At 39.2% G+C, this 12,712-nt stretch overlaps 1 protein-coding gene across 1 annotated transcript; it reads right to left on the reverse strand.

The window, feature by feature from the left end:
- Positions 1-2,263: 2,263 nt before the first annotated feature.
- On the reverse strand, positions 2,264-3,366 carry LOC103715877 (uncharacterized). The gene has a single exon (XM_089927057.1). The coding sequence runs from the start codon at positions 3,201-3,203 to the stop codon at positions 2,604-2,606; it is 600 nt and encodes a 199-aa protein (XP_089783183.1). The 5' UTR covers positions 3,204-3,366; the 3' UTR covers positions 2,264-2,603.
- Between the last annotated feature and the right edge of the window lie 9,346 nt (positions 3,367-12,712).

Consider the following 12,712-nt stretch of genomic DNA (forward strand, 5'->3'; position numbering starts at 1 on the left):
TTGATAACTTGATGACAGGAGAGTTGATGACCAAAGCACCCCCGAAGGGTCCGAACTATGACTGTGTCTATAACAGTTGTTGTTCATGACTAATTTTGTAAATATTAACTAATTTGCTAAGTATATACTATTTGATAGAATATTTTGTACGATAAACACCTAAAAACTGTATATCGATTTATTTAAACCTATATATTGATTTGCTAAATGGTTAATTTGCTTGGTGTATATTATCTAGCGTGTACCAGTAAAAATCATATTTAAAAATAATAAAAAATACTATATTTTAATTAAAAAATAATTTTTATATTTTTTATTAAAAAATACAGTAAACTAGAAAGTTTATCCTTTTTTTTGTGCTTAGGAAGGGAAGAGGGGGGTAAGGAGAACCTCACCCGTGTAGCAACCCCTACTGGACTCCCTTTCTGTCGGAAAGTATTCGATACGGACAGATGAATTTTATTCATACCCTTCCTATCCGCAAAGGAGCCCCACCAATGTGGCAGCCCCTTATACATGTGAGTACGTCATACCAGCACTATTCAAGTACTCGCAGACCAGATGGCAACTCCACCGAATAAACTAGATTGGAGGCATCCGATCTCCGTATTTAATTGACGTCCGCATGTTTTAAATTTAGGCCACTTTGGTGAAATTTTAGCTCTGTGCCAACCGTGCTACCACCCTGGTGGTTATCGATTTTTTTTTTTTTTTTACCCAGATGCAAATGCAAGGGGCCTTAATTGGTAATCCGTGCGGGCATTCCCACGATATTCGCGACTCCCGCATTTACGTTGGCTCTGGGGAACAAGAGCGCTGCTTCCCGTCCCCCATAAACTTAGGGCTCGTTTGGTTCGCAGGAAAAGGAGGGGGGAAAGTGTGGTCAACGGGAAAATAATGAAATGCCTCTTGTTTGGTTGGAGTTTTCAAAGGAGAAAGATGGGAAAGTTGTATTTCCATGGGAATATGATTCCCACATTTCATGGGAAAGTCTTTCCCATGAGAAACATGGGAAAGTTACTTTCCCATGAGGTGGGAATCACTCCTTTTTTATTTTTTCCCAAAAAGACCCTTCAGCATTAAAGAAGCATTAAAGAGGCATTAAAGACCTAATTTTTATTAAGGGCATAATAGGAATTATACATAACTTTCCTAGGAAAGTGGATGGTCAACCAAACATAAGCACTTTGGAAATTTGTCACTTTCCCATGGTTAACCAAACATGCCAAAAGTACTTTCCTAGGTATCCTCTTCCTAGGAATCTGATTCCCAGGAATCATATTCCTAGGAGGGAAAATACTTCCCGCGAACCAAACGAGCCCTTAGGCTGTCCTCATGCCCCAGAGCCTAATAGTAGGAACCTCAGTACAATGGGTCCACTCTGAGTTATGGTGCTCCTTGTCTATTTATTTTACTCCCTGCATTTATAGGATATTTCCTTGCAAAGACTAGTTTTTGGTTGGAGTGACGAACCTTTTGACTGACAACTTGATGTCCTAAACCTTTATAAAAAACAACTTGGGCTGTAAAAGATTTTCCTATTTAAATAGAAGATAATGATGCACTTAGAAAAAAATTACCATTCACTTATGTCAAACTCCATAAGATAAATAACAACATTTTTCTATATGCTAGTCTTACCAAATTTTAACCTACACTAGGACTTTTGATGGGAGATCGTGGTGTGATCAGCCACTAAACAAGAAGAGGGTCACAGCTCGAACAAATCAGCTCTTTTTTTTATTTTTTTCTAGCTTCGCTTAAAATAAATTTTGAGCTTGAATTGTTGGTTCAACATTGATTCATTTACCTTCGAATCGAGCCTAACACCAAGCCTATTTTAGGTCATGTCAGAGCTGCAAATCATTTAACATTCCTATGGACCACTATGGTATACTAAGGTTTTGTTTGGCCTACAATCCTCCCCAAACTTGTCATTAACAAAGGGAGAGATGTTTGTTGTGGGCATAGCAGAGAGAGATTAATTTCTTGGTTTAACTAATTATGTTGCCTATGGAGAGTAATTCAAAATTTCACAAACCACATTTTTTGTTATATATAATTAGCAGAGTTATCCACCCAAACTATGCCATCTACCAGCCCTAATCGTGAGTAACAATTATCAAACAAATATTAGGGTTTATTAAGACTTAATTATAACCATCATTAATAACAATTAGCATCACTTTTTCCAATTATTTGTGGTCATTTTCATATAATCTCTAAGCAATATAACACATTCTAGAAACACTCATCAAACAAGTAATGCTAAATAAAGTTTAGAATATATAAAAGTAGATCACTTTAGGAGTGCTTAATTACAAGTAAGCATTGGAGAAGAAGGATCTCAAACTAAAGAAGCTCCCATTGCTTCCACCACCCTCACCGGCGGTCTGGCCACCGCCGGTCACCCCGTCGCTATCGTCACCTCTACAGCTCACCTGGTTCCGATGCCCAATGCAGGCGTTCACATTCAAATTGAGCGCCCTAACTCCACCTCCAATCCCACTCCCTTTCTTACCCTCGGTGACCTTATCCCCCTGGTTCGCCCTCTCCGGGCCCCGGCCGGCCGCCGGCTCGATTCGCTTCTCGCCCCTACGGATCTACCGGACCGGGTTGGTCCGGCCCAGGTGGACCGCCCCGCTGAGCCCGGCCCGCCCAGGGCGCGCTGCCCACCTCCTCGTCGGTCCGCCGGCGGCGGCGGCTGCGGAGGGTTTGGAGGACTCGCCGCGGGAGTTGCTCCGGGAGCAGGGGGCGCTGCTGACCTTCCGGCCGGCCACGGCGGATGCCCTGGGCCGGCTGGCGGCTGCGCCATTGGCAGCGGAGCGGCTCCGGGAGAAGGGCCAGATGTTGATGTTAAGCTCCGCGGCGCCGCTGCCCCTCCACTCCCGCCGCTGCGCCTCCTTCTCCTCCCCCTTCTTCTCCCTGACTTTGAATATATCCTTCCACCGCTTCGACCCGGACGACGGCGACGACGAGATCGACACAGGCTCGGGCTCCGGGTCCGGTTCGGGCCGGGGCTCAGGTTCGGAGTGGACGACGGAGAGAAGGTGGAGGGGGAGGAGGACGCCATCGACGAAGAGCTCGTCGGCGGTGAGTAATTCCTGCTGGGGATAAGAAGGATTACCGACCACCCAGAACTCGAACTCCGGCGAGGACGAGTCGGAGCTTCTTCTCTTCGGAGTCTCTGTAGATACATCCATATTTATTCCAGGAATAACGGCGATGGAATAAAATAGAACAAAAGAGAGGCATAAGAGAAAGAAGAGAAGTACATGAGAGGAATAAAAACAATGGGAATGAGAGAGAGGAGAGAAATAAGAGTTTTGGTGGGAGTGGAGAGTGTGAGTGGTTGGAGCTTACAAGACGCACATAATAAGCGTACTCTTCTATGTCTTCCCTATTTCTATTTCACTCTCTTTCTATCTATTCTCATCATCAGTTGAGAGGAGCACATGGGGAAGAGGCCCACACTATGACAAAGAAGGGGCAATAAATGAAGCGATGGGGAAGTAGGTTTAAGTTATTTAAAATAAAAGAAAATAAGAAGCGAGGCTGGTTTTGGGTGATGATGGATTGATGGGCTACTAAATACCGAATATCCCAAGCCTCCGAAGGTGGGGATGGGGATAGGAATGGGACAAGGGAGGTGAGAAGGGGGCATATGGGGTGGATAATGGGGATAGGCGAAGAGAGAAAAGATTCGAGAAAGAGAGAATCGAAAAAGCAGGATAGGTATTATCTATGTGAGGCATGTTATCTCGTTGTCATTGAGGATGACTCAGCTATAATGATCGGATAGATTTAGAATCGGATAGAGTTGGCGGTCGCTTATCTACTCCTGCACGATATTTCTGAAGAAGCTCGAGGGAGTGTGGATCTCTAGTAGCCAGGTATATTTACCGAAAGACGAATAATGATGGGGACTATGGTGGAGCATTCTCAAAAAAAATTTTGGGATCTATTTGTGAGCCTGCTTATTGGATAAATCGGGCATCTCCAACTAATGTATAGATATGGTTGGGATGGTTGGGTTGGGTTAATAGATCATTTGATCTAGTAGATAAAGAATAATATTATTGGCACAGTGTTGAGTGCATACTTAATATTTCTTTTGCCACATTGTGTACAAGAATTAGTTTCGATTGCTGAAAGAGCCTTTTTCAGTTTGGGAGAGTACATGCCATCAGGACAGGATGAAACCAATTAAAAGGATTGGTCTGACTCATAAGAATGTATGTAATATACCTAAAGCGATTAAAGTTACTAACCAATATTAGTCTGGTTAAATATTAAGTTGCTAAGCTAGTATCAGTGAGAACAAGTAACTCTGCATGTGCCAATAATGAAAATCCCGAAGCAATTTCCATTGATAAAAGTTTGACTCAAATCTAACCTTAATTGCTAGAATTTCATTATGATTCATACATACTAAGTGATAACTACAGCAAGCTGATCTAGCTAGCTCATTTCATGTTCAATGATCGAGCCATCCTACTAGACTTTGAATGGAGTATCACGCTTGTATTGACCCATGAAGACATCCTATTTGACCCAAAGGCAGGTCCGTTTGAAATTTTGGAAAGGAGGCATGGCCTAGACATAATAATTGGGAAGAGAAGGGGGCCCATCAAAATGAGCACATAGATACGGATTCCCTAATGACCACTACAGGAAAAAAAAAAATCCGACGGTTTTTAATGTATATACTGTTGCTTATAAGCATCGGTATTTTTAATGCCGATGCATTTTAAAGCATCACAAAAGCATCAGCAATAATTCAAAAAGTAGTATAAAGAAAACTATATGAGGCATACTCTGATTGCAGCCTGCATCCACCTCGAAGAGGACTCGGCTACGGTAATCAAGTGGGTTCGAGATCGGCATGCTATAACGGACGGACAATATCTGCTCTACGACATTCGGAGGCTTGCAGGAGAATATGAGTCCTTCTATGCCGCACATATTTATCGGAAGACGAATAGTGCAACTAACTGAGAGGCCTCCTTTGTGGCACAATATTCTGGTAGGTTCCTCTGGATGAACCAAGTAAAGATTTCTTACTCTCTTCGCTAGCTTCTTTTTTCTGACTTTGTTGCCTATAACAAATCAACATTCAAATTTCCATCACTAATAATCATTCAAGATCTTCATAAAAATGGATATAGCATCATAAGCAATAAAATCTACTTTGCCTGATTTTTATTAAGGGAGAAGAATACAGAACAAAGTCCAAAAAAGCAGCCTAAAGAAAACTAAACTAACAAGCTCTTAGCAACAAGGGTGGCAATCGGGTCGGGTCAGGCATAAACAGGTCGGGTCAAATACAAGTCGGGTCAAAAAATTATAAACCTGAACCCGACCTGTTTATTAAATAGATCGATCAGGAATTACAATCTGAACTCAACCTGTTTAATAAATAGGTCACCTAACCCAATCCGTTTAAGGCCTGTTTAAGGAAAGAAAAGGGTGGGGACCGGTGGGATGGGAGGGGAAGAGACGAGAGAGAGAGAGAAAGAGAGAGAGAGAGAGAGAGGAGGAGGAGGAGAGACCGAGACAGAGAGAGAGAGGTGGGAGGATAAAGGAGAAAAAAAACTGCTCATCTTTTTCTCCAATCGGTCTCCCTAGCCACGGCTGCGCCCGAGCCGCCACCCCGCACCGCTCGCGACCTCTGCCTTGCCACGTCGCCGCCGGAGCTTCACCGATTGAACCACCGCCTCGAGATCTGCCGCGAGACCTGCGACCGCCGTTGTGCCGCCGTTGCAGCACCGCATCGAGCCGCCACCGCTGAGCGCCGCTGCCTCTGTCGAGCGTCGCCACTTCTGCCGCTCCGCCACTCGGATCCAACGCCCCCTCTCCTTCCCGGTCGGACGCTCCACTGCCTTACCAAGCCGCTCGCCTTCCCGATTGGTACTCAGGATTTCTTTCGACAAGAGAGGGAGAGCCAGAAAGGTGGGAGGCCAGGAGGTTTCGACGGAGAGAGAGAGAGAGAGCCAGGTCCATGGAGGATTGGAGGCTTGGAGGGTTCGACGCGACGGAGGGAGAGATGAGGGACGTAAACGCGATGGAGAGATGGGTTCCCTGACGGCCTGACTCCCTGACCCCGTCCCATCTCATTAAATCATGCTGGACCTGTGGGCTAAGCAACCTATGGGCTGTGGAGATAGGTAGTAAACAACAGTTATTACTTTCCTTTGGGCCGAGGCTTGGGCCGGCTCTATCTGATCCAATCCGACCCATATATTAAATGGGTTAGACAGGTTAAACGGATCAGACATTTAAAATATGTATCTGATCCAATTAATAAACAGGTTAAATGGGTTAACCTATTTAGGACCCGAACCTGTTTAGGCCAAATCCGAACCTGTTTATGGCGGGTCGAACATGGATCGAGTCATATTTTTCCACCCCTACTTAGCAACCTTAAACATCATTTCTAGATTATTCAAACTATATGATCATAAGACTGGATGCAAACATCATTGACAGTTAAATCTTCCCTAATCGAACTACTAGTATTGAGTAATAATCCCATATGTTGACTCTAATGGTGCTTATCCTGAGAGATTCTTAGGGAATCCAATCAGTTAGGTTTTGTAGGCCCCTCTTTTCTTTTTGTTGCACATCAACTCATTAAAGGGCATAAATAAAAAATATTTTTGGCCTAGTCCATGCATTTGATAGGTAGGAGGTATGCAGGGAAGTCGATAGGAACCTTCCCTTCCTTGGCCATGAATATAAGTTGAAATTTTTTGCGTGGCAGTTGTACCTCCCTCTATCTTCTTTGCGCCCACACTACTGGATGAATTATTAGATGTACCAACGTAAAAAGAAATGAAAAGGTCTTGCTTTACTTCATGGCCCAAATCAGTCGCAAAGTAGGCTCTTAATTGAGTTACATAAAAAGATAGCAATCAGCAAATCCCCATCAGGGGAAAAAATTAATTCAAAAAATGGATTCACACATTAAGAAAAGAAAAATGAGATACGAAACTAACCATATCATATGATCACCATCACTAAAGTCATCAAAGTTGACAAAAAAGAGTTCAAAGACCCTAGCATTTCATGTAGGAATCATATACCTACCATACTCTTCCATATCAAACTCCGTTAGTGAGATAAGATCCAAAGCCAAAAGCACAAGTACAACGGAAAGCCAACACATCCACCTCTCTCCTGTTGGAGTTTTAACTTAAAAAATAAATAAATTAAAAAATAAATATATCAACTTTATTTTCTAAATTTTAAATGTTTTAAAATATAGGATAAAGTTCTTATCCTTTTCTTTAGACGTTGGTTCTGGTTTCCCTAGGGCATCTTCAGAAATGTTACATTGTATTGGTTTTTCGAATAGAGTCTATAAATAGATTCCTCCAAGATTAAGGCCCTGTTTGGGGGAGCTGTTGGCAGTAGAGCTGTTGGAAGTAGAGCTGTTGGAAGTAGAGCTGTCTGAAGTAGAGCTGTTATAAAAAGCTGTTTGCTGTTTGGTAACTATATTCGTAAAGTGCTGTGGTACTTTGTTTTGTGTTTGGTAAACAAACTGAGAAAGTACTTTTGTATGACAAAATTACCATAAAGGACATTGCATAGTATTATACAACAGAACATAATAAAACATAACATAAATTAATACATAAATATACAATATAGTATAATATTATTGTAATATTAAATAATATTATGTTAATATAGCATAATAGTAATATAATTATTAGAGTAAATTAATATTTGGTAATATAACATAATATTAAATTATTTAACATAACATATTAATGTATTATGATATAATGTAATATATATTATATTTATAGTATAATATAATAATAAAAATATAAAATATTATAATTATTAGTATAAATTAATTTATCATAATATAACATAATATTAAATTATTTAAAATAACATATTAATGTATTATAATGTAATATAATATAATACAATATTTATAGTATAATACAATAATAAAGGTATAAAATATTATAATAATTATTATAAATTAATTTTCCATAATATAACATAATATTAGATTATTTAAAATAACATATTAATGTATTATAATGTAATGTAATATAATATAATATTTATAGTATAATGCAATAATAAAGGTATAGAATATTATAATTATTAGTATAAATTAATTTTTCATAATATAACATAATATTAAATTATTTAACATAACATATTAATGTATTATGATATAATATAATATGATATTATATTTATAGTATAATACAAAAATAAAGGTATAAAATATTATAATTATTAGTATAAAATAATTTTTCATAATAATTTTTCATAATTTCTCATAAAATAATTTTTCGCGGTCCAGGGGCTCTTCTTCGTGGTCCACGCTCGAGGAGGACCTCAGCGTGGGCCGCGAGGTTGATGATAAAAAAAAAAAAACAATAGATTGATTTTGGAAGGTATGGAAAAGGATTAAAATTTTTTTCTTCTAAAATGTGGTTCAAGAGATGCATACAAAAATTGAAAAGAAAAATACTTTTTCTTACGGAAGGGAGTCTAACGACTAGGGTTCTTGGCTCCAGCAGATTTTTAAGTTTATAAAGGGACAAACTATATAATTATGTTATTTTAATATGTGCATTTTTATCAAAAATACAGCTTTCCGAAAAAGCTGAAACAGCTTCCTCCCAAAAGCTCCAAATTGGAGCTTCCTTCCAAAAGCTATTTTCAGCTTCCCGCAAAAGCTGAAACAGCTTTTTGAAAAATTTACCAAACACAGTTTTTCATCTAAAAGTACTTTTGGAGGGCCAGAAAGTGCTTTCTGGCCCTCCAAAAGCTCCCCCAAACAGGGCCTAACTCTTATCTAATCCAATCGCACAGATATTGTCTTCCGAGAGTTTCTTTTACAGACATAGATCTTTTATTTTTCTACTTTCTACTTTCTATAATCTTTTATTTTCTGGACAACTGAAGGAGTTGATTGAGTCAAGCATCCCAGCGATCGTGCTTATTAGAGAACGATCGGGCTGAGCCAGCTTGTTATATCTTGGAGACGAGATCACCGCAAACTTGCACAGAGGGGTCAAATCACGTTCTTAGGATAGTATATATCACACGCCTCGATCCAGACAACCTCTTTTCAATTTTTATTTTATTTTAGTAATTTTTTTTATAATACTTCTATAAAATAAAGATATAGCAATTTCTAGGGAACATTTCTCCAACACCATTGATCTTCTAAACTATTTTTTTTTTAACTGATACTTAATTACATGTTTTTAATATGTTTATTTTGGTAGTAAGAGTAGTCAGTTAGTCACTACTTGGGTGATGTTTTTAGGTTCTCAATTTGCTAATTTTCTACCCTGATATCCTTCCATTTGTTTTTAAAAGGTTGATAAACTTGAAATCAAATTACAGTTTAAGTTGATGGATATAATTACTTTAGAAAATTTTGCTGACCTGCTGTTGTAAAATGTAGTTCTTTCCATTAGTGGGAAATTATTTTCTGGTGTAATATGTTTCTAGGCAACAAAATCTTGATAACCATTGCGCATTACAGTGTTGATCCTTTGTATGCGATACTTCAGGTGTTGGTAGAACAACAGTTTGTCGTGAGTCATCCCATCCATTTCTTTGCAGACTTCAATATTTAATGCTGAACAATTGGTTATGTGGATGTATAATGCAAAGGACTCATTAGACATCAACTGATTGCAGTTCATTGTGTACTGGCAAGATAGATTAATGAATTTCAAGGCACGCTAAGTCTTTGATATATTATTTAGCATATGTATGCTTTTTATAGCAGACCTGATCTAGAATGAAAAATTACATGCATATACTATTCCTTTCCTATTGGCAGGTGGCACTACACTAAAAAGAGGCTATACCGACGGTTAGATGCCGATGCTAGAAAGAAGCATCGGCAATTTTGGCATTGTGCCAAAATTTACCAACACTTTTGAATAGCGTCAGGAGAAATTCGATTTAGACAACGCTAAAAAGCGTCGTCGGAAGCCTACGACGCTTAAAAGTACCGGCGGAAGCCATGTCAACCCCTCCAGCTAGCTAAAACGATGCTTTTTAAAGCATCGTCGGAGGCCAAATACTGATCTAAAATGATGCTTTCAAAAGCGTTGTCGAAAGGTAATCACAGATCCCCCCCCCCTCCTCTTCTCTCTCTCTAATCCCTTCTCTCTCTCTCTCTCTCGCGCGCGCGCGCACGCGAATCCCTAGCCCTCTCCCCCCAAACCCCCTAAGGAGAAGATCACATTGGCATATAGATGCATGGATAAGTGGTTTTCGGAAGGCAACATTATATATCATCAATCAAGTCTTCTTGCCAGGCAGAAATGAGGAAAGCCATCAGGATTGAAAACAAATCAGGATAAGAGAAGGAAAAAAGAAGAAATTGGGGAGAGTAGATTGACATGTAATCTCTTGCATCTCACCTGCATGTATGTGCATAAGAGGTATTCTGCATATAATTAGATACTATGGCAGGGTTGAAGCATGAAAATGCAAATAGCCTGGAAAAACTAGAATGTCCAATTCAAAGCTCACTTTGTTTCAGTCTTTGGAGTTTACCACCCAACTCAATTGCTGTACGAATGCCCAATGAGTATAATCATATGAGCCTTTAAAAACGTAATAATTGCTAGAGACCACAGATGCTTTTCCTTTCCCTTCTTCTTCCTTTTGTTGTCTCTTATTGTATTGAGCGGCTCGGGCCAGCATGGGGGTTGGTGGGCATGCATTGTGTAAGAAAATATAAAATATAAAATATAAAATATAAAATATATAGATAAATCTATCTCATCCTATCAGCTTAAGCTTTTAGGACAAGTGGTGATTTTAACATGGTATCAGAGCAGAGGTTCATATACTAGTGGTGATTACACATTGGATGATGTAATGGATAAAGCTAGGGATCAGCATTGCCAGGTAGTCAGTTCATATACTTGTTATGCTCCTATAATTTGCTATATTTGCTGTCCTTTCCTTCCCATTCTCTTACATCAGTGATAATAGAGAAATTGTCAGTTAGCCAGGGCCGGCTCTACCCTTAGGCAACTGAGGAAGTTACCTAAGGCCCTAGCCTCTAAATGCATTTATTATAGTGAGTTCCAAGATGAGCGTCGAAATGCATTGAGACTCTCAAATGCCTCAAATGCTAGGTATCTTTATAGCTATAAATGCATTGAGGCCCCCAAATACATTTATGTTGGAACATATCTCTTACCAAAAAAACTTATTATCTCTTTTCTTATTTATGCATTGAGGCCTCCAAATGTATTTATGTTGGGCCTTTGAGTTCATCTTAGGCCTCCAAATGCATTGAGCTGCTCTTATTGTTAGCTTGCACAATGATATTTAAAGCTATTCATGCCACCTCATGTGATACTGGGATTAACCATCCAAACCAGTATTTCAGCGAAATTCAAAAATCCTGAAATCTGGGGCAAGTGCAGAGCAACTTTAACCTGCTATTGTTGTGGTTAGTTACAGAGGCAGTCAGTGGTGCATCCCATCACACTGACACTGGTTGTTTAAATATTTAACACAATCTAACAACTGCTGAGCTAATTTTCTCTTGTTTCTTGCTTTAGAGAGCCATCCCATAACCTCATAATGTTCCAGGTTCGAGTTCTGAGATCTAGCCACCTTTTGCTTCTACTCTTCCTATCTTACATGCAATATGGCAGGCCCATGTTTTATTATCCATGCTTTCCCTCGAAAATATTTTGCCAAATTAGTCAACCCATTGCTGCACTTGTCGAGTCCATGTTTTGTAAGCCATGCTTGCTGTCAAAAGCCTTCTTTTGGCATGCTTGACTGGATTTTATGGCTAATCAGTTAACCTTCTAATCTTTACGAAGTACCACAAGTGGATGAAACAGTGAAATGCTCTGATGCAAGAGTTGTGGCTTCAATAAATGCAACAGAAGGCTGATGAATGCTTTAATACGCGTTACTCTCTGTGCAATGATGGTCACCATACTGTTGAACTTTATGAATGTGCAATGAGGGAAGTCCATCATTCTATGTACTAATAAGTGTTGCTGCTGTTTTCCCAGAGTTGGTTGTATCTTTATACATCAGACTTAAGCTACTGGTGCACTAATAAGTTGATTTAATTGCTTTGGAGACCGATTCTGCTAATTCTTCAATATATTTGCTTCTATATCTATCAGGCATGAGTACTAAACAGAAGATGGATTCTTCAATATATTCTTTTCCACCTTGTTTTTCCAGTAGTCGGCATCTCATTAAACATGGGCTTCATCCTGCCGATCATTCTGCCGAGTTCAAGTGCTGATTTAAATGCCCAATAGGAGTAATATCCGACATGCAACTCACCACTCATTAAATATGCTCCTTGTGGCCCAGCATATTATTGGAAGAATGTAAGATACAGTATTTTCTTAAAAAAAACAGCACAATGTTTTTTAAATTTTAGTCGATTATGTATTTTGTAGTTGTTTAGATCTTCAAAATGCAAATTGATTATGTGGTGAAGATCAATATTTATCATGTTTCGAGACGATAGCTGCATCAGCTTTTAGTCTGATCACCATTTCTTTTCATTAAGTTTTATGTAGTGAAGGTGCTGTAATATTTTGATTTGTAGTTTTGTATATTTCAACCATGAAAACTGTTGTGGATTAAGACATGCTACGATTTGGAAGTTACGCTTTGGGATTTTGTTGTTTGTTGCTTGAGGTTGACAAGCAACGAATTA

This window comes from Phoenix dactylifera, chromosome 13, assembly GCF_051530095.1.
Source record: "Phoenix dactylifera cultivar Ajwa chromosome 13, Ajwa_hap1_PhDact_Kaust_v1.1, whole genome shotgun sequence".
Classification (NCBI taxonomy): domain Eukaryota; kingdom Viridiplantae; phylum Streptophyta; class Magnoliopsida; order Arecales; family Arecaceae; genus Phoenix; species Phoenix dactylifera.